The sequence below is a fragment of the Rhinolophus sinicus genome, linkage group LG03 (genome assembly GCF_036562045.2).
Source record: "Rhinolophus sinicus isolate RSC01 linkage group LG03, ASM3656204v1, whole genome shotgun sequence".
In the NCBI taxonomy this organism is placed as follows: Eukaryota; Metazoa; Chordata; class Mammalia; order Chiroptera; family Rhinolophidae; genus Rhinolophus; species Rhinolophus sinicus.
In genome coordinates, this window is record NC_133753.1 from 105,640,175 (window position 1) to 105,663,043 (window position 22,869).

At 43.9% G+C, this 22,869-nt stretch overlaps 1 protein-coding gene across 10 annotated transcripts in view; it reads left to right on the forward strand.

The window, feature by feature from the left end:
• AUTS2 (activator of transcription and developmental regulator AUTS2) overlaps positions 1–22,869 on the forward strand; it is a 1,106,350-nt gene that overhangs the window by 259,307 nt on the left and 824,174 nt on the right. For all 10 annotated transcript variants that reach the window (XM_074328460.1, XM_074328456.1, XM_074328458.1 and 7 more), the window contains exon 2: positions 6,545–6,757. In XM_074328460.1, coding sequence (XP_074184561.1) covers positions 6,545–6,757 — 213 coding nt within the window. The remainder of the gene's footprint in view (positions 1–6,544; positions 6,758–22,869) is intronic.

Sequence of the window (22,869 nt, forward strand, 5' to 3'; positions counted from 1 at the left end):
TTAAAGTGTTCATGAGAGGGGATGTGACCAAACAGTAACCAGGGTACCTGAAAGAAAAATAGGAAAACTTTATGACAGGTTAGCATCTGAATAACTGAGAATTGGCTGTTAGAAGTGAAGAAAGTAAGGCACAGTGTGAGCGCCCCGTTGTCCCTGAAAATGACGCGAAGATGGAGCACCACCCCTCAGCTTGACCAGACGTTAATGTTCACAGCTGAGTTCTCCCCTCTGGAAACTTCAGGCCCACGTTATAAGCTGAAGCCAGCTCTCCCAGACCGAGGCCGTATCTTCGTTTCCAGAATCTGAAGGATGAGTTCCTTTTGATGGACTCTGAATGTCCTCGTGTGATTGGTAGTGACAATAGGCCAGTTGTGCCTGGTGGCAAGGGTTGCCATTTTTCAAAGTAGCTCTGTTGATGAGTAATTGACATATTAGTAAACTGCATGAATTAAAAGTGTAAAATTTGATGCGTTTTGACATGTATGTACACCCATGAAACCATTGCCTCAATCAAGTCAACAAATACGTCCATCAACCCCAAAGTTTCCTCCTATCCCTCTGTAATCTCCTCTTCCTGTCTATCCCAGGGAACCACTAATCTGCTTTCTGTTTTACTATGGATTATTTCACGTTGCCTAGAATGTTATATAAATTGAATCATACAGAATGTATTCTTTTTTGTCTGATTTCTTTTACTCAGCATAATTAATATTTATTAATGGTCTAGTGTGTTTCAATTGGTTATTCCATTTTATTGCTGAGTAATATTCCATTGAATGGGCATATCACAGTTCATTTGTTGATGTACATTTGAGTTGTTCCCTGTTTTAGGCTATAATAAAACTGACATGAGCGTTATGTGCAGATCTTTATGTGGACATGTGCTTTTTTATTCCTTTGGGGAACTAGCAGCAGGAGAATGGTTGGGTCATAGTTGTATGGTAGGTGTACTTAGAATTGTTAAAGCAGGGGCCACACTGTTCTCCAGAGTGACTCTGCCCTTTGGCATCCCCAGCACATGAAGGTTCCTCCCCGTTCTTGCCCTCACTTGAGACGGTCCTTGGCTTTCACTTTAGCCATTCTAATATGTATGTAGTGATAGCTCATTGTGGTTTTCATTTTCATTTCCCAAATAATGACTGATGGTAAGCATCTTTTCATGTGTTTATTTGCCGTCCGTATTTCTTTTTTAGTTAAATGTCTGTTCAAACCTTTCGCTCATTTAAAAAAATTTTATATAGTTTTGAGAATTAAAAAATATACATATTGTAGATACAGAACTTTGACCAGATACATATACATTTTACAATTTTTTTTTTCAGTTCTGTGGTTTCTTTCTTCATTTTCTTAACAGTGTCCTTTGAAAAGCAGAAGTTTTAATTTTTGATAAAGTGTAGTTTATCAATTTGTTCTTTTACAGATTGTATTTTTGGTATTATAGCTAAGAAATCTTTGCCTAAACCAAGGTTACAAAAGTTTTCTCCTGTTCTCTTCTACAAGTTTCATAGTTGTAGGTTTTACACTTAGGTTTCTGACATATTTTGAGTTAATTTTTCTAATTAGATTGAGGTATGGGAAAAATTAATTTTCTGCATGTGGATATCTACTTGTTCCGTTAACACTGGTTAGGAAGATTATTATTTCTCCACAGAATTGCTTTCGCACTTTTGCTGAAAACTAGGTGTTCATATGTAAGTAGGTCTGTGCCTGGACTCTGCTCTGTTACAGCATTGATCTGTGTGTCCATCTTTATGCCAACGTGTCTGGCACATAGTAGGTGTTTTAATTTTTGTTTTTAAAGGATGTGAACATGAGGGATTATCTTTTGAATGTCACATTGGTTATTTTGCTTGTAAATGCATAGTCTTCTTTACTTACTAAAAAGTTTAGGTCCTGAAAGCCTCTTTGTAAGCTCATTTATTCAAAAGTACAAAGTGGGGACCAATGTGGAAAACATCTAGAATTAAATTTTAAAAGAGTTGTATGTTCTGTTTCTTTGCTAATTTTTCACTTCTTACTTGCACTGTAAACCCTTTCACTTCTTTTGCACTTAAGAGAAGTGACGGAATCAATGTTTGTAGAACCATTCTAGAACAAGTACAAATGCAATATAATAAACCAACAGGGGCTTGACAGACTAGAATGACAGCATACAGCCGTTAGTGTCTTTTGATGGTGACAGGGAAAGCACTCCCCCCAACCCCTGCTTCTTTGTTATTTTCTTTGCAAGTCCCTAAGATCAAATAACTAATAGAAAAGATCTGTTTAAATTGCACCCCTCTTTCACGATATTTGTACACATGGGCACATACGTGCACACGTACCACAGGTGCTTTGAAAGTGATGGGCTGCCCTCAGATTAGCTGGGTTGGAAAATCAGATGGAGACTCTCTACAATGTGTTTTATGCAAGGCAGACAAATTGTGCCCTCATCTTCTGTTGTCTCTGGCTTCATCTGTAATGAGCAAATGGAACCCTGCAGCCCACGCAGGCTTTCCTCTGCAGTTTGTTACTCTCCCCTAGTTTGCACAGCACTGAACCATCTCATTTTGAAATTCAGGAATGGCAGAGAAAACCTTTGGTGGAAGATTGTAATTTGGGAGAAGGGAAAGTTGAGAGCAAGATCACCTATTTTGAAGAAAGCTGGGTGTTGAAGGAAATTGCTTTGGTTCATCTGTCTTTGAGCCTCTCAGCATACGTGCTGCTGTGACCCTGACTTCCATCACCAGTGACCTAAAAATCACATAATTTCAACTGTTCACAAAACCTATTCCCATCTGTTGTGTGTGGCTTGTGTACTTACCCCCTCTATTGCTAGCAAATATGTCTAAATCTTTTTACCTCACAGCCAGCCTTGTGTTGTTGGCTGGCTGGCTTTCTTGCTGGCCTTCTTGCTTCTCCTGTGATTGTCAAATAAATGCGTTAAAGCATTTTTCCAGATCTCTTTCTGATCCTCTGCCCTCCTCCCTCTCCCTCCCAGTGCTTGTTTGATAAATGCTTCCCTTGCCTTGTATGGGGCACAGGTCTCTTACTTTCAGAAGCACTGCAGATAATTCTGGTGGACGTTAACTTTCTCAGAGAATCACTCGCCTCGATCATGATAGACGAGTGAATTAACAGGCCTTTGAAAATCATCAATCACTGATCCTAAAAAGCTATTTTAGAAACCAGACGTTTCCCCTCCCTGTGTTATAGCAGTATTTCATAGACTGCCCATGTTTCCTTAAGGAAATTCTTAAATTAGTTGCTAATAGTTTGCTGGTGGTGGGTTGGTGGATGGATAGCTACACACGTCCCCGTGCGTGTAATCTTGTGCACAGCTCTTCAGAATACTGTCAGGTGAGGAGTTTATGATCTGTCTTCAGTTCTCATTGCTTATAGTGGGCACTTTTTGTCCTTTCCCCCCAGGACAGTCAATGAAAAGTTAAATGAATATTTTTCTGTATACATAGTAAGAAGTCAGTAAATGTTTATGCAGCAAATGAACAATCAGTGGCCTGGTTGATTCAGGAATTGTACTGAAGGGTCTGTCAGTAATTTACACATCAAACTATACCTTGAAAGAGTAAAGATAATCTCTAGTCTTTGAAAATATGAACATTACACAATTAAAAAATCCATTTAAAACACTATTCCTTTCTTCTTCATGCCTTAAGCCACCACCTCTACACACACTTTGATCCTCTCCTGCCCCCACACGCCCTCCCGACTTGAAAACCTCCATGTGAATTGGAGCTCAGATGATTGTAGAGCCGCTGTCAGACTTCGGCAGGTCTCTCACGAGCTAATGTCGCGGCATGGGGTCCATTTGCTCCGTGTCGCTATTGTGCAGTGCAGTGAGACTGCCCTGATTAATATGCTACAGGAAAATAAAGTGGATTTGGAAGAAATTATACCATACTCTCATAAATATTAATTCACATTTGTATGGAATTGCACATAATTTTCAATATACTTGGAGCACCGTCAGTGTGAAAGATTTGGTCTCCAAAGAGAGTGGCATCATTTTTTTTAAAGCACAGCCCGTACGTTATTAAATATCATTTGTTTATTAATCCCATACTCTGCGTGCATATGATGTGGGCAGTGGGTGGGTGGTGTGACAAAGAAAGGAGTTTTTTTTACCTTGTGGGGAGTTTATGTATTATCTTTAGAGGTGGTGCAGTTTAATCACGTTGTATAGGAGCCCCCCTTGCTGGAAGTCACCTGGCTGCTTTGGCGCGCGTTGCCGTTACACCTGAGTGTTTTCACACCAGCTGGCTCTCCTCATTCCACGTGGGGCTGAGCACTGATTGGTCTGAGCCGAGCAGACGTCTGACCTGGCTGACTGGGAGTGGGCGCTGCTCAAAGGAATGGGAGACGTGTAGCATGTGGTCGTCCCAGGGGACACGGTTCTGAGACTGGAGTCATTGGCCATGTGCACTTGCTTTGGTCTCAGCTTGTCCCCAGAACACTTCTCACCACACCCTCTTTGCCTCAGGAGGGAAAATCGTCTGCGGGATAGCAGCTGGATGTTCGGCTCGAGGCCTGCGTTTGCCCGTCAGGCTGTGGTCTTTGGTATCTTTTGCTCTGAGGACAAGATCTTTCTCTGTTTCTATGGCATCTTGCTGTTGGCTGTGACCCTTCTCGTGTGCCAGCAGTACCTCTAGGCATCTTGGTTTCCTGCTGCCATGAGCTTGTGTAGCTTGCTTCATGCTGTGTTAGAGGCGGCTTGTGATAGTATCAAATCACGACTGTGGTTGGTAGGTTTGGGTACTTTAAGTAGTTGTCTTATTTATTATATATCTCCCAATCTATATAGATATAGATATAGATATAGATATAGATATATAGATATCTCCCACCTATTATTTGCCTGACTCTGTGTGAAGCTTTGGGGTTACTGAGATGAATGATACTTAGTTCCTGCCCTCATTCTTTCTAGGGATCGTGCCACCAGCTACCTCTGGTCCTTTGCACAAGCTGTTTTCTCTGCTCAGACTTTCAAATCTAGGTGAAATGGCAGTCATCTTTTCAACTACAACCCCTTCCTCTGGACCATACCATTTCCCCCATTTTAGCATCCTTTGCCTTTCCTTTAGAGCAGTCAGTTCAGTTTGCAATTATATATTTGTGTGAGTTGATTGGTATTTGTCCCCTAAATCCCTCCATGAGTGGAGGATCCCACCCACCCCGACCACACACAGTTGTTTTCTTAGCACTGTTGCACAATGCTAAGTGTGTACTTGGCATATCCTGGGTGTGCAGAAAATATCTGTCGAATGAGTGAAGGCCTGAGGACATTGCTTTTGCTTTATGGAAAGGTCTTCCCCAGCAGGTTGTGCTGCACGGAGTCATTGAGCTAGAAAAAGGAGAGTTGTGGAAGGAGGGCTTTTGAGGCCAAGGCAAAGCAGACACGAAGACCCAAGGCCCCAAACTAATGGTGAGGGCTGATTTGGGGAGAGGCAGCAAAGAGCTCTGTGCATATCCGGTAGGGAGTATTGGGATGGGAGCAGGAGGACAGGTAACTGCCTCAGGGACACTGGCCGGGAAGGAATGGTACTTTGAGAAGGAGAAATGGGTGAAGGGAAATTTTTGTTCTGGTTTTGTATTATTTTTAAATGTGCATTTAGGACCACTGACACTGAGAAATTATGCAGGGGTGAGTCTCTATGAAGGAGCATTTTCAGTGTAAGGAGGGTCGTATCTACTCATTTACAAAGGTTTGAGTGCCAGGTCCTTTTAATTTTAGTGCTTAATGTGTACCGCCTGGAAACAGGTCATACCTGAGCCCACTTTGCACATAACTCAGAGTTGTAGTGACTCATGCCAAATCTCGTAATGAATAATGTCAGTGTCAGTGCTCGTACCTGGGTCTTGGGGGGCGTCAGTCTGTCCTGAGCTGCCCACAGGCACACAGCTCCACTAGGTTGTGGCCTGACACCCATCACCTTCTACCCTTTCCCCACCCTCAGCCACATGCAGGAATAAATGAAAAGTTGCTTTTGATCTTGGTGATAATATTGTTACATTTTGCAAAGAGGATGGGAATTAAGGATGTGCAGAGGAACTTATGGTAAAAATATAACGCATTAAGGAAACGTTTTAACTGTGTGCTTTGAACAGTTTCTCGCTGGCTCACATCCACCTGGCCCTGGTACTTTCAGTCCTGCTTTTTTTGGATCATGCATGCACTTAATACTCCTTTTTCGAAACATAATTGATGTACCACATTGGGAAGTGAATGCATCGAGCCTCCTCGGGGAATATTGTGTGCTGGGCCCTGCCCAGAATCAGATGGAAAGCCACTGTCCTAGGCAGCAGTGAAATCACTTTCAATGGACAGATGTGTTTAGTTGATTTTTTTGCCCAACAAGAGTCGAAGGGATATATTTGTGGACCGTCAGAAAAATTGAGAGCCATGTTTTAGTTTTCAGTGTTCTCGTATCCCACTTCCCTGCCCTTCCCCGCTCCGTTTTAGTAACCCCAGTTAGCCTGTGTTTTGAGTGTGACCCTAGATGGCTATGTAACCACCACTTCCCTTCCATTCTCTTCTTTTCTACAGAAAGATGTGGCACTTAAGCCTCAGGAGCGTGTGGAGAAACGTCAGACTCCTCTGAGCAAGAAGAAGCGAGAAGCGCTGACCAACGGCTTGTCCTTCCACTCCAAGAAGAGCCGGCTCAGCCACGCGCACCACTGCAGCTCAGACCGGGAGAATGACCGCAACCTCTGCCAGCACCTGGGCAAGCGAAAGAAGATGCCCAAGGGACTCCGACAGGTGAGGAAGCCCGGGCTGCCCTCTGCCCCGGGGCCTGCCCTCTGTGCTTCTCCTGACAGGTGAAGATGTCCTCCAGAGCTCGGTGCTTGTGAGGCCAAGCCGGTGTCTCACTGGGCCCCGAAACTGCTGCCTGGGGCCCTTTCTGTCAGCTGTGCCCGAGTAGCAGAGCTCGGTGTTGCTGCTGCCGCCTGCAGGGCAGGCTGCCGAGGTCTTGGTCGTAGTCGGGTAGACTGGCTGGTAGGGGAGCCATCGCCTAATTGGACGAACGGAACAGGCAGGTTTGATCTGTGCACGCCTTGTGTTGAAAGGCTCTGCGGTGCTGGGCATGCGGAGCCGCCTGTGAGTAGCGCCTCGTGTAAGACTTGTACCTTCTGGGGACCTCAGGTACCGTGGCCCGTGCACAGTGCTGGTGAAGGAGTGAAGTGGCCCCGGCTGGCTCCTTGGCGACTGCCCAGAAGCCCTGACTTGAGACTGTCTTTGTGATCCGCTGATTGTATGAAAGTCTGGCAGTGGGGCTTGCTGGTCTGCTAGTAATTCGGTTTCAGTAATCCACAAGAAAATACAGCTCCTGGCACTTGGGAGCCTTTCTGCCTATGGAAATCCTCACAGGAGACAGAGTCATAATGAGAAACGAAACTGCTTGTAGCAGTTTTTCTGCATAAATCCGGAGGCTTTAGTAGCTGCTGACTTAACTGTGTCCTGGGTGTGTTTTGTTTGTTTCTTGGTTTCTTGGCGGGACCGCTGGGTGGGGCTGACTCTTATTTGAAGGAAGCTGAGGAAGGGAGTGTGGTTCCCAGAGCAGGTGTTCTAATTAGAAGCTTAACAGGTAATTTCTGGTTTGCAGATATTTTTCTGCAGTGGGGAAAGGTGGGATCATACGAAGCAGGGTGTCCACAAGCTTGCAGATCGTTAGCACCATATCAGGACTTTATCACCACACATTCCTGGCCCCTCTCTAGGGTCTCAAAAACGAGACTCTCTAGGGAGCGAGGCACAGGTTTATGTCGTCTTAGAAATTTCCTATTTGATAATGGACAGGCCAGTGTGGAAATCATTCTTGTAAAGCACCGGGAGTATAGTTTGGGTGATGATTTTCAGTTAGAAGATTGGAAGGACCGAAAGCCTCAATATGACCTAGGGGACAATTTTGGTCCGAGTTCAGCCTGGTGGGTACTAAAGGATACACTTCTGAGGCGACATCTAGCATGATGTATTTCAGCACAGGCTCAGAAGGCTCTCAGGAACATGTCTCAAAATATGACACTCTGGGCAGTTTTTCTCAAGCTACATATGTGTCCTAAAATGAAATGGCAGATTGGTGTTATAATAGCAATTATTAATATGTCTCTAATGAATACCATGTTGCCATCATTCAGTGGGGGAGTTTGTGTAATAGAGTCTGTAATTCTCACAACTCCGGCTAGTAGGTACTATCGTTACTTTACAGATGGGGAAACTGGGGCTCAGAGAAAGTGACTTGTGTCAGGTCACGTAGCAGTGAGGGACAGAGCTAGGTTTAGGCCCAGATTCCTCTGGCTCGCTGTGTTACCCCTGTATGTTCTGCCCATTTTGGTTGAGATAAGGATGGGGCATGAAGAGAAAGAGAACTCTAGGTCATAGGAGGTAGGGGATCTACAAGTATTCCTAGAAACTGTGTGAGTAGTTTGCTCAGAGGGAATGATGTTGGTCATAGAAATGGCATATGAAGGCATAAGAAGAAACAGGATAAAATACCAAGTTTAGTGAGCAGAGAAAGAGCCAGAAAGTTTGAAAGCAATCACATTTGAAGGTTTATTTTTGTATTAAAAAATTTGTTTTTTCAAACAGAGTAGGGTGAGGGGTGAAGGGCTAGGTTCCATAAAGGGTGGTGTTCCTATGGTGATTGTGGCTCCCACCTCATGCTCTGTGTGTGACACTGGAAAGGAAAGCAATCACTCCCGGTGGAGAGAGGCTGCAGTGTAACCACCACCTCTCCCCCAGCCTCCCAGCAGGGTGGGAGCACGCTTCTCACCCTCTCAGGCAAGAAAAACCCATTTAGTTCTGAGCCTGCACTAAGCCGAGTTTCTTCACCCTTGACTCTTACTCCCAGGCCTGATCTGACTTTGCTGTTCTCTGTCCTCTAAATTCTTCTTTCTACTTTGTTCTCTGGTGAATAAAGTTTATGATCATAAAAGAAGGCTAGGATGGTATGTCACAAATTTGAGTAGCAGCCTTCTGGTACTAGTGGCATTTGAAATCAAAGCTATTTTTGTTTTAGGTGAAATATTTGAAAAGCAATTATATCAACTCACTCTTTATGAATCATGGAGAAGGAAAGAAAGAATCTTTGGCCTGTGTAAGGGTTTTAATTAAAAACAAGTGGTGTTTCCTATCTTCAATGTTGATGCCAAAATATACTATCTAAATCAAGCACTATTTTTCTGATAGCAAGGGAAGCAGAAGTTATAATTGAGATAAAGCTCTAATACTCTTCATTTGCAGTAGTCCTAGAATCACCCGTGCTACGATGAAACGCTGAACAAATCGCTGCTGCTGCCACCTGTAAAGTGAGAGGTTCGAACTAGAAGGAGTCTGAGTCCCCTTCCTGTGAGAGCCATGGTTCTTTACATTAATGAAGAACACAGATGTGTGTAGTGTTGTTGTTTGTGGTCTGTAAAGGAAAGCCGTACTAGGTCTGAAGGTAGGTTTGGAGTCTAACTGATTGGCTCTGTTAAGGCATTTCCAGGAGAGGAGTGAGATGCGTTCCTAGTGGGAGGGAGAGGCGTGGCTATTTGTGTGTCAGCCCAGACAAGTGCCATCTGTCGTGTGATTGTTAGAAAAGGTGACACGTGAGTGTTGAATGGCCGCAGTAGATGGTCTAAAACGTGTATTAAGGGTATTTCAGATGGCTTTCCTATCGTGGTAGATACCTGTACGCATTGCCATTAATTTTTTTCCCTGTCTTTGCATCTTACCAGGTAAGGTAACTGATTCTCAAGGTCTTAGCTGGGAGGGGACCTTGAGATGACAGGGGCCTTGAGGAGAATTTCTAAATTAATGGATTCTGTGTAGTGCCTCTTATGGGGGGTGGGGTATAATCACAAGAACTAGAGATGAGAGAGGGCAGTGCGAGCTGAGCATTTAGTCTCATTTCGGCTTGGGGAGGCTGGATTAGTTTTGCATTTTATTAGGAAATGGTACTTCCTGAGCAGGCAGCTTAATGCACAGCTTTCCTGTAATTATGGGAAGATGTTACTCCTTCGTGGAGAGGAAATAATAGGATTTTTTTTCCCTGAGAATCTGTTGGAGGCAGCTAATCTTTTTACTGTGAGAGTACAATTAAATAGTTTCATAAGAGAGATGTGTAGTTCTGAAACTAAACCGCTTTTTCCTTCTCTTGCCTGATTAGAAAACCTCAGTTCTCATGATGTTTTTTTCCATGCTGTTAAAAGAAAGCTTTTAACTGGCACTTAACCACCCAATGGAAATTATTTGTTGGATTATGTTTTTAAGTATAAATACATACTGCTTTAGAAGATGCTGAGCTGGCAACTGTCTTGTAACGTGGTTCCATTTTTTATATGGCAAATTTGCACACTCTCCTTGATTTCCAAAGGGGTTGAAAATAATGAAGAAAGGAACCAATTAAATGTTACACAAAGAGTGCATGTCTTTCTAAACCCCTCCACCCCCCCAGACTTAGATTTGTCCTCCACGGACTATTTGCTCATTTTGTGAGCACTTGGCCATTATATTCAAACGTCTGAGTGCTTACTAATAAGGACATGGTGGTTTTCCTTTTCCTACGTAGACTTGGGAGAGGGAAAGTCAAAACGCTGGCTGCACATGTCCTCTCTATAAGGAGCTTGATTCTCTAATTGGGAGGCTAAGTCACAATGAAATCCCCGAGAACACAATGAAGGGCTGCGTTGTCAAACCTTTCAGCCAAATTATGACTTCCTGAGAAGCATTTGGGGAAACTGAATTCCCCCTAGGGCGTTGAGTTTTGTTTTTGTCAGTATGTCTAACTTCTAGACTATTGGGGGTGCTTTAAAAATTCAGTATTTTATAGTTTAAAACACTGAGAGAACAAAACAGTTTTTAAAACAGGGGCGCAATGAGGAGAAGTTGATGAGAGTTCAGAGAACTCTCAGATCTGATTCCGAATAGGTATTTCTAAATCTCCATTTAGTCCATTAGTCTGTCCTTTCTCTCTAGTGTGGATGGAACCAGAGGACATAGGCTTCAGTGAACTAGGAGGAAGTTTTAGGTCAGTCAGCTGGGGAACTCTTCTAACTAACAGAGAACAGGATGGATCATTAACAGCCACGCTCGAGTGGCCCCTCACCTGTGAGGAATCCGGCACAGCGACACCCTGGGGTCAGTGTCCTGCATGGATGGACTCAGGAGGCTGAGCCGGCCCATAAGGACCCGTGATAGCTGGCTGGTAGATGACTGCCTTCACCACATGTCTCCACTCCCCGCCCCGAGGGCTGCGTGGTTGTAGGGTATTCTGTGCGCCTCAGCAGCCTAAACCAAGGCATCTGTTTCCTTCCAGAACAGATCCTGGGAAGGCACCTTGTTCTCTTTGCCTCCATCTCTAGGGGTGGGTCCTCATCACTCCTTGCTCTCCATCTAGTTTCTGTGAATTGGGGCTGTTTTTCAAACCCTTGGAAGTTCTGTTCTTACTATCGCCTAAGCCCCTCACTCCCTGCCTAAAGCTAAGAGTTAAGGGGGGTGAGGAGGGTCTCATGAGAAGACTGCTGCCTACATAACTTCAGACTAATTCTGCTCACCGAGTTACGGCTTCATGTTCACCAGCTGACTGACCAGACTTATTTTTGTTTAAAAACACAGGCAGAACTCTCGTGGATGTTCTTGTTACAGCAGAGGAGGGGTGTGCCCTTGTTGTGCTGTGCTTGGGCCTGTTGTAGTCCAAGTTTTGCCATCCTGTTCTGCCTCATCTGAAAACGACCAGGGATGACTCCTGTTGGCCTCCTTCCCTTCTAGGAAGACCAAGCAGACCCCACTGGCCAATACGTACACTCTGGCAGTCCGAGTACTCTGTGATTTGGAATGCAGTGGGGTTGCTTCCTGTGTCACCTTGTAGTTAGTGTGAAAAAGGGTTTGCCTCTTTTCCTCAAAAATAAGTGCAGTCGTGGGCCTTTGGGCAGGGCTCATGGGTCAGGACTGAGACTAGATGGAAAGGCATTTGGGATAACCCTGGAGGTTGACTGGGGGGCAGCAGAACCACGGAAAGTAAGGTGGTTTCTCCCTTGCTGTACCCTGAGTTTAGGTGCAATGGACAATCCCCATGGCAACAGGATCACCCATCAGCTGCCTCTGGATTTTCAAGGCTAGGATTTAAGCGTGCGGGGCTGGCAGGTTCTGTGTTCCTTGCCTTTTTCAGAGCATGAGCTTCAGCTCCGTTAAGCGTCTGTCAGTTCCTCTGCCTCCCAGCTGACCACACAAATTTATTTTCCAACTTTCCTAACATCTTAAACCTTTCTTCCAGGAGAACAAGAAGACAGAATTTGCTTTTATTCTCAGGAGCTGTGCACAGGCCAGGTCTTCGGGTTTCTCTTACTTGGTCCCCATTCTCTACTTTACCATCCAACAGTGGAAGTGAGGGGGGGGCTCCTGTTGCCCTCCTTTAAAGGCCCGCATGTGGAAATGCTTTTATGTGGTTTAAAAACATCTTTATACAAGTTGGGCTGGGTAGGTATTGCTTGTGAGGAGTGGAAATTGGCTTTTCTGTCTCACCATCTAGTGTGATGGAATCAAACTGTTGAGGAGTTGAAGCTGACGCTGAAGATGACAAAACTGGGTACAAAATTATAAACTGTAGATACCAAAAATGGACACTGATTTGTAGGAAGAAGAGGGATCGATCCAGTGCCAAGTCTTTAGTTAGAGCTATTGTTAGAGCTGTGCCTGGCGGTACATCTGCTTAGCATGGCCTTAGCTAGAGCCATGGTCGTCGTGCTGGCATAGAAAGGCCGAGGTGACTGAGCCCCCGGCTGTGCCTGTGGTCCCCCTGGGGGAGCAGAGCCTCCCACATGCTTTCCCATCAAGAGCCCTGACTACTAGAGGCTGATCCTTTGTCAGCGGGACTGGCTGAGATTGAGGACTTCTCTGTGACATTTGTTATTAGTAGAAATTCATTTGCAAGGGAGGATTTATAATGGAAAACTTTGATTAAACAGGTCTAGTTCAAGTCACGTTTCTGAAGAACTGCTAATTAGTTTGGGGTGGAAATCCAGGCTGAAATCACAGGTATTTATCCAGCTTGACTCTAGAGCCTACAGGTGTCTGGAAATCAGAGCATTTGAAACACTAATGTACTATCATTGGGGATTAGACTTAAGTAATAGTAAGACATAGGAACTTTGCTCTGTGCTCTTTCCTAAATAACATTTGTTATCACAGTTAACTGACTGAAGGTACCTTGAGCTAGTATCAAGAAATGCGAGCTGCAGTTAAATCATTTTTACTTCATACTTCAGATTTCAAGTTTCATGTGTTAATTGGGAATTGATTCGTTTTTCAAAAATTGTGTAGTCGTGAAAATTACAAACTGAGATATTAAATAAAATTCTTTATCTTTCCTTCTTACGAAATTTAAGTTGCATACTACTTTTTCCCCTTTGTCCAAACTACAGAAATAAGAATAAAAACATATAAAGAAATATTGGGGGTTGGGAATATTGGCTTATAATCACTCTTGGAATCTTAATTGACTTGAAATGAAGATCAGATACCAGTTTTTAACATCCGGCTATTGAGGAAACCTCTGTCCAGGCTTGTCTCTGTTCAGAATTATATTGTTTTGTATTGTATTGGAGCTATTTGTTTGGTACTGCAAAACCTGGGACTAATATAATAAATTATATGAAGGGTGTTTTTGTTTTAACTTGGGCATCTGGAACCAGTGATAGTTTATTTTTTAAGTTCTAGAATTTGGATTGCGTGTCTCCTGATGCCTTATGTCGCTGTCTGGGGTGTATTCTGTCGGCGGCAAATGTTGGTAAGAATGAGCGTGAACATTACTCGACGGCAGTGAGACAGATGTTTGCAGTGATGTGCCCGGTAATAAAGTTCATCCCAAGTGATGCATATAATTTTTAATTAAAATTTCGTAAAAGTTAACTAAAAAAGGACATAGCACATTGACTATCACCTCATAAAATAAAACCTACAGAGATAAAATAGGCTGAATTGGAAAGGCGATCACAATTAAAAGAATGGGAGGTAACTGAGCTTGCGTGAACCTGAGACTGATAGAAATGGTTTCATAAAACAATGACAGTCACTAAATCCTGAGGTAAGAATTGTTATATGTATGTGTGTGCAGAAGCGTATTATTAAGGGCCGTTTAAATCCCATATATTGTTAGAGGAAGAAGAAGGACAGAGTGACAGAAATGATTCTTGACTCCACCTGCCATAAATTCTTGTAATACTCACGAATTCTCACGGTGATGGAGCATGTTTTTCTCTTTACAAAATGTAGCCACTATATCTTTGATAGTAGATGAGGGCAGACACAACTCCCTTTCTTTATTACAGACTGCATTTTTGTGTTCATTTTGCACTTTCCCCTCTTCTGATGGTACAGTGTTGTCTGCACATGGCCAGATCTTAGCTGCAGAGCATGAGATGAGCCTCCCTGTGTTCTGCTTCCAATCCCTGCTCACAGCAGTCCCATCTCCAGGCTGCATATGACAGGTAATGAGTGGGTGGTGGCTGTGGCTTGCAGTGGTGTCGCTGGGGGCTGAGCAGATGGCTGTGACAGCCACGTGTTGCGCCATTCCCGTGGGAGTTGGTGGTAGTGACAGGCGACTCATAATGTGCTATTTCCAGTTTGGGTTGCAATCTTTCGGTGACATCTGAATGCTCTTTAGCAACTGCTTTCGTAACTGCCTTTCGAGGAGCTGCTAATTGAAAATGAAATTGTGGGTGGGCTTTAAGGCAGGCACAGGCAGCTCTGTGCGGTATGTGTCACGTGACAACTGTTGGATGTCTTGATGCCCAATGTGTAATTATTTTTGCTGGGAGGGAAAGCCGAAGGTGTGTTGGAAGATTCCATGTGTGCACACAGATAGGCAGGGCTGAATGTCCCTTCCTGCTCAGAGAGCCACTGTACACTCACTGGGCTGGACACCAAGCCATCTGCCCACAGCTCACCTTTGTGTGGTTCTCTTTAAAGGTGTTCGACTGTGTGGGGTTCTTTTAAATCTGCTATCATCTTGTAGTCTCCATTCGTTTTGCAGGATATTGTCTTCTTCCTTCCTCTGTTCGTACAGTTACTACGCAGGAGACAATGATTATCTGATCTCTTGGACTTGGAGAGATTATTTTCAGTTCTTGCATGTAACTTTTCTTCCTCTAAACCTTTTTCTGTTGCACAGTCTGTTGAAGGCAGTTGGGGCCTCCGGCCACTCTGAGGGAAGAGGAAGATGGTAGATTTGATTGGACTTGGACAGTGTTCTAGATTGTCTTATGGCTGCCTCAAGCTGTGGGGTTGTCATTTGTACCTCATCTTCAGAATTGTTAGCTAAAGCATCAGTAGCATTTCTGAAATGGTAGCTTTCATAAGTGTTTATATGTTGAATTGTTTTATTGCCCATTCTCAAAATAGCTTTGCACGGAGAAATCTTGTGCTGAGCAAGGAATGACCTCTCTCGGAAGTGCTGTTAGCTCTCTTTTTAATTAAATATGAAGATAGATATAGTATGACTGCATCCTTTTAGCTTTCCTTTGAAGATTTCAGTGAATAATATCTGAGACGAAATTATACTGATTTATATGCTTTGTTTGAGGACCGATATTTGCTTTTAAAGAGTCCCAGAGGCTCGGGCTGAGGGGACCCTGATGACACACCCTTGCTGTACTTAACCCTCAGTCCCATTAGATCTGCTTTGCCACTGGAACCCGGCTGCTTTAATGCACTTGAGCTACTGCTGGGCCCTAATGATGTCTAAAAGAACCAATTTCGGCATTCCCAATGAGTTCTGGAGCATTGCCTGTAGATACAAGCAGTGACGATTTTATACCAAGCAAACAGAACAAGGTTCTTGCAGGAGCTTTGGGTCTTTTCACACCTGGGTGTGTGCCCTCACACTGTCACAAACACACATACAGAAGCGGAAACAGGCAGGTTCTGTCAAGGGCCCACCTGGTATCTCTGTGGAGGCCTGATGAGCTCTGCTGTGTGGCCTGTGGAAACACTTTACCTGCATTCATTGATCACAGCTCTGCAGAAGCCGCCACTTCTCCTGGGTGGCTGCTTACGGCGACGCTGTTGGAGCGGGTCATTCTGTGATCACCGTTTGCACCTGCGTTTGCTTAGGAAGCACTTGTGTCATACGTCTTGAAATCGTGTAGTACAAGGCTGTGCGCGTTCTACCTGCCAGTGATGGTTGTGAGTGGCTGAGATTAGCTATAAAACTAGACTGAGAAGCAGTTAGCTCCAGAGTCTAGATAGGAGAGAAGGCTGAGGAGATCAAGGTGAGAATCACCAGGGAAACATTTTTTTTTTACCCCATATCCTTTTTCTGAACGTACAGAAAAATGTTTCTCAAATCTGGGCCTTTTGGGAATGTGCAGATTCCCAAGAATTACCTCTGACTCACGGAGCCAGAGTTCCTCGGGTGGGGTCTGCGTGTGGCACCAAGTTCCTTAGGTGACTCCAGTACAGGTGCGGCAATAGTTGTACTTTTAAATAAGCTGAATTGTACTTGTTTTTATTTTGAGAAAAGGGAATATTACTATGTTGTTTGCAAATCTTGTAACAAATCTTAAAAATTTTGAACCACATCTCGTGTGAAAACAGTTTTATGAATAATAGGACCATATTCTCGTTCAGTGTATTTACTAATTGAGATCTTTTCCAAAATTTATTGGCAAAAATGAAGTGTTTCTCCTAAATGCTATAGATATTATGTTACAGAAAATAATGTTTTCAAAATGGCTGCTTTTGTAGTAGGAGTTTACTAGAATAATTGTTTTGTATTCTTCTCTCTTTAACCAGCTTCCTCAAATAACACAGGTTTTTTATACACTTGGTAACTGTATTTTCATTACTTTTTCGTTTAGGTTCTACTTATTTCTTTCTCTTTTCAACACCACAATGGTGTTGAGCTCTTAATGTTTATAAGTTTTATGAATCCTCCACATTACAAAAATGGGTGTTATTCGTTGGCGTTATTGGTGGGTAGGCGTGAATGAAATCTGAAAATATTGCGTGTATATCGGTGAGGGCTGAAGACCGTTATCTGTTTTCTTCATTATAAGAAAGCTTCAGTTTAATAACATTATACTTGAATTTCTGGTTTGGATTCCACAAATTCAAAAGGAAATATTTTTCTTTCTAAAACTTAACAGAATAAAAACTCTCAGAAGAATTTTTGTTCAAGTAGCAAAGCCTACACTTAAGATTTAACAGTTGCCTGAGGTGTGTCAACAGTAGGTAGCGTTCCTTTTTAATGCATTGCTTTGAGACCAGAAATGCTGTTCCCCTGGAGATGAGTGCAAAATGATCTACTGAACAGTTGCTAATGAAATTATCACACTGCATGAATAACTCTATTAAAAATGACTTTTGATTAAAAAATACTATCCCTAAGAAATAACGAGAATGATGGGAAATGCCACTGCCCCTCAGGTGATACACAAAGCTAGGTAATGGACCCAGTACTCATTGCTGGGAGATTGAATGGTACTTTCTGAAACTTAAGTAACCCACTTGTATAGTTATCACCTACCTTCCCATTTGAAAACTCGAAATCTGTATTTCTCAAATGAGTATGGCAGTGGGGCGGATAGGGAGAGGCCCGAATGGTTTGATTGTGGAGCTGTGTGTGAAGGCGATAGATAGGAATCACTGAGGGAGGGCATCCCGACCGCTGGGATCACTGGGGGAGGGCATCCCGACCACTGGGATCACTGAGGGAGGGCATCCCGACCGCTGGGATCACTGGGGGAGGGCATCCCGACCACTGGGATCACTGAGGGAGGGCATCCCGACCACTGGGATCACTGAGGGAGGGCATCCCGACCACTGGGATCACTGAGGGAGGGCATCCTACCACTGGGATCACTGGGGGAGGGCATCCCGACCACTGGGATCACTGGGGGAGGGCATCCCGACCACTGGGATCACTGAGGGAGGGCATCCCGACCACTGGGATCACTGGGGGAGGGCATCCCGACCACTGGGATCACTGAGGGAGGGCATCCCGACCACTGGGATCACTGGGGGAGGGCATCCCGACCACTGGGATCACTGAGGGAGGGCATCCCGACCACTGGGATCACTGAGGGAGGGCATCCTACCACTGGGATCACTGGGGGAGGGCATCCCGACCACTGGGATCACTGAGGGAGGGCATCCCGACCACTGGGATCACTGAGGGAGGGCGTCCCGACCACTGGGATCACTGGGGGAGGGCGTCCCGACCACTGGGATCACTGGGGGAGGGCGTCCCGACCACTGGGATCACTGGGGGAGGGCGTCCCGACCACTGGGATCACTGGGGGAGGGCGTCCCGACCGCTGGGATCACTGAGGGAGGGCGTCCCGACCGCTGGGATCACTGAGGGAGGGCATCCCGACTGCTTCCTTGGTTCTCCAGTTAGAGGGAGGAGCCAAGTTGACATACCAGAATACTGAAAGGGAAGGATGTGGAGTTAACAAAGTTTCCCTGCTGTTTCTGACCTTGCCCTTCTCTGCCTCCTCTTCAAACCTGGCTGCATCTTTCTCCTTCCCTTTCTACCTTTGAGCCTGCCTTCAGGCTTACCTTTAGCACTTTGACTGTCACTGTCTTCCCACTTCTCTTCTTCATCCAGTGTCTCCTGCTTGCTTCTCGACCCAGCCAGGAAACCACTTAGATTAACTCTTCAAGTTACAAATCCCTTTGTCACCTGGTTCCTTGCTCTCTTGCCCATGCTGGCCGTTTTTACTCAACGTCTTATCAGTGTTTAGCCAATACAAATTTTTTCTTACCTGGATTCTTAGTTCAACATTGTTTCACTCATTGTTGTACTCTCTAGTTAAAAAAATTTCAGGGATCCTCCATAGTCAACTAAATAAAGTTGAAGCCCCTTAGATTTAGGTCCTATCAGATTTGCTCCCACATATGTTTCCAGCCGCCTCTGCTCTTCCCTGCTTTCCTAAGCACCTGACCATGGCCGCTGTTCCTGGCAGGAGCCCTGTGCTTCCTCACGTGGCCGCGCCTGCACTCACGCTCTTTCCTTTGCCAGGAATGACCTTCAGTGGTAATACGCGGTCAGACAATTAAGTCCACGAACTCATCCTAGAAAAAGTGCTACCTACCTCATTGCTGAATATCACTACGGTCACCTTTGAAGCACTCCCCTTGGGAAGCTATGCACTGATGTCAGAGCCTGGTCCACCCTTCAAAGCAATTGTCTAACTCTTTATCTGGAATGGTCATCAGAGCTGTTGTCATATTACCCTCGATGTCCTGAATGTCATCAAAATGTCTCCCTTTCAATATTTCTTTTATCTTCGGGTAAATAAAGAAGTCATTGGGGGCCAGATCAGGTGACTGTGGAGGGTGTTCCAATACAGTTATGTGTTTACTGGCTAAAAACTCCCTCACAGACAGTGCTGTGTGAGCTGGTGCATTGTCGTGATGCAAGAGCCATGAATTGTTGGTGAGAAGTTCAGGTCGTCTAACTTTTTCATGCAGCCTTTTCAGCACTTCCAAATAGTAAACTTGGTTAACTGTTTGTCCAGTTGGTACAAATTCATAATGAATAATCCCTCCGATATCCAGAAAGGTTAGCAACATTTTTGCATCAGGTTCGCGAACTTAATTGTCAGGCCTTGTATTTGTCCTGTAGTGACTGCTTAAATCTACTTCTTCCTTGGAGCTTTTATGATCTTTTCCCTTAGAATTAAGTTCATTTTTTTTTTTTTTCAAGACTCCCATGGTCCTTTGCTTATAACTTCGGTGACCCCAGAATTTATCACCTGGTGTAGGACATTTCTGAGAGTGAAGGGGTATCCTTAATAATTGCCTTGGAACAATAAGCATAAATCAGGACTTCCTGGAAAACTGGGATATATGGCCACCCTATTTATAATTCACTTTTGACCTTTTTCATGTGGTGCCCTGTTTTAGACTTGGCTGCGAGCATGTCCTTCTCCCGCTTCAGGAAGCTTCCAGCGGACAGTACCCTGCTGCAGAAGGGGTGCAGGTCTTTGTTGCACGTAGTGAAGTAAACCTTTGAAACCTTCGTCTCTCCCTGCCTTGAAAAACTGAGATACCTTTCTCATGTTCCCCATTTCCATTCTTGAGCCCTTTTAATCCTTTCTCCATACCGAAGCCAGCCTGATCTTTAAAAACTAGATATTTGATGGTGCAAATCCTCTCGGTGGCTTCTCAGTATATTCAAATTAAAATTCAGACACATATGAGCTGCTGTGCTCGTTACCCAGCTCCCTGTTTCTTCAGCATCACCTCATGTTACCTTCTCTTGCTCCCTGGCTCCTGCCCATTGGACCTTCTGTCATTTTGTCCCACATGGCAAGTTCTTTTCCAGGTTGGGTACCTTACACACGCTGTTTTCTCAACCTGCATTGGACCTCGCTCAGCTCTTGGCCTGATGGCCGCCTTCCAGTCCTTTAGGCCTGAACCGAAGTGGCATCTTCTCAGTGGCTTTTCCTGACCATTTTGTTCACCCCAGGGTCTGCCTTAAGTCCCTTCTCCTCTGCACCCACCGTTTTTATTTGCCAACACTTAACTCAATTTATAATTACAAATGTTTTTTCTTTTTTTTGTTTGTCTTTGAATTCTTCTTGAATGTCTGCTCCTTTTGCTAGACTCCAGGTTCTCCTGAAGGAAAGTATCCATTTTCTCCACCATACTGTTTGTACCACACAGAAAAATCTGCTCTATAATTAAAGTTGCATGACTGAAGGTTGGAATAATTATTTTTCCAATTGATGACATTGATAATCACACACCCTTGTTGCATTCCAACGTTAATTGCTTACAGGAGAAAAAAGCCAATATAATATGACCTTTGATTTCCCTCTCTGGGGTTATGAATGTAGAATGAGATTCCGATCAGCACATACACACCAGGCAGAAATGTATTCCAAGAATATGGCGTCTGTTGTTCTGCATGGAACCTGTGTGCAGTCTGTCTTGCCTGTGTCGTCGCCTCTCAGGATAGTGAAATGGCTTGTGCTGCCAGGAAGTGCTGGCCCAGGGAAGCTGCAGCCTTTCTGTTCTCAGAGTTAATCCAAAAGAGACCAGTCAGCAGCAGAGAGAGAGGAATGTGGGTGGGATTTACTGAGCACTCTTTCACATGCTGGTATGTGTGTGGGGCTCTACCTTTTTACGAATGGTAACAAACTATATTTAGAATATCCTGTCTTTGCACTGTGAAATTATTGTCCCACATGCCCTCTGTCTAAAATATTTTGACTTCAGAAAACTGTTTAATTTTATTTCCATTTTAAGTGGACTAATTCATTCATTCATTCCTCCCGTATTTCCTGGTTCAGCAAACATTTACTGAGCTTCCTTTGTGAGGATGTTCACCAGGAAAAGCCTGGCCTGGATGCATTTTCAGCTTGGAATAGCCGTCCTGGCCTCCTGGAGAGCTCAACATAAGTGAGGCTGAGACTGACAGATTAAGTACAGTTCAAAGGACATTGCTGAGATCTCTTAGAGAGCAGATACTGTCAGACATATGTATCTGTGTCTTTCCCACCAGGCCGTTTTTCTTGACCTCCCTTTTTCCTTTTTGAGAAACTTGGGAATAATGCTCTGTCCTACTGAAGGCAGCAGTAACATAGATCAGTGCTGTGTTGTTTTCTGTTTTGTTGGGTTCTTAGTTTGACAAATAAAGGCTTTGGCATTCTCACATTTTTAACCTCAGGTGCCATTTACTGGGAATTGCCTGAACAAGCAATTTTATTAAAATCTTAATGGCTCTCCAATGTTTCCAGCAACTGTCATTTTTTTTTAGGTATATTTTCTAGACATGATTTCGCTATGGTTCCATACCCAATTGTCCCCTCTTACTCTTGGAACTCTTGGTGTCAGAAAGTCATAGTTCTGTCCAGAGGGTGGAGCTTTTATGCTAATCTACACAAAGCAGAAACCAAAAATTTCTACCACTCTGTCCTTTCTATTTACTTGGAAGTAGACGATTATTTTCAATACACGTAGAACTTCAAATATTCTAAAATATTCAGAAAGAGTATTTGAAAAGAAATTTAGGCCTCAAATTTAAGGTGAGAATATTGAAGGAAAATTGTTCAGTTAATAATCCCAGGAGTAAGTTATAGAACAGTTCCCAGTTTGCTAGCAAGTTGTTTTTTCTTTCAAAAGATACTTTGTAAATTGCCTTTTTCTTCTTTTTGAAATTCTGACTTTCTTAGAAAGTGTTAAAAATGATGGTTTCCCAGTGAATTTCACTCATACTACTCACTTTCCCTTGGTATCTATTCACTGACTATTTATGGACCGTGTACTACAATGGGCAGACATTCTTTTAGGTACATACAGCAGATAAAACAACGAAGATCCCTGCCTTGGTGGGTTCCGTCCTTTTCCTTGCAGACAATTTCATTTAAATGTCCAACCCAGACCTTCTCAGCTTCCAGTTTCATAAAGCTAGGTGCTGATTACAGCTTTTTTGTAACCTGGGTTATCCATAAGCTCTGCAAACTCAGCATGTCTCACATTGAACTCCGTAATAGTTGTCCTAAATTTACTCTTCCTTTTGAGTTTCCTTCTTTAGTTAATCAGCTAAACATCCAAACCATAAATTTGCTAGATCTTTCCAGAAACCTGAATGTCACGTTACTCTTCCCCTCACTCCTCATATTCATACATCCTGTAGGGTTATGTCCTATGCATTTCTCATTGACCCTCTGCCTGTACCACTCCCCACCCTTGCTGTCACTGCGTTGTTTCAGATCTTCCTTGTCTGGGCTGTATTACAACAGTGGCTTCTTACATGGCTTCTCAGCCTCTAATCTCACTGTTCTTCAGTTGTTCTCCAAACTCCTTCTGATATAAACTTGAAGGTATGCAAATTGAGTCATGTTATTTGGTTGAAGAGATTTCATTGGCTTTCCTTACTTCCA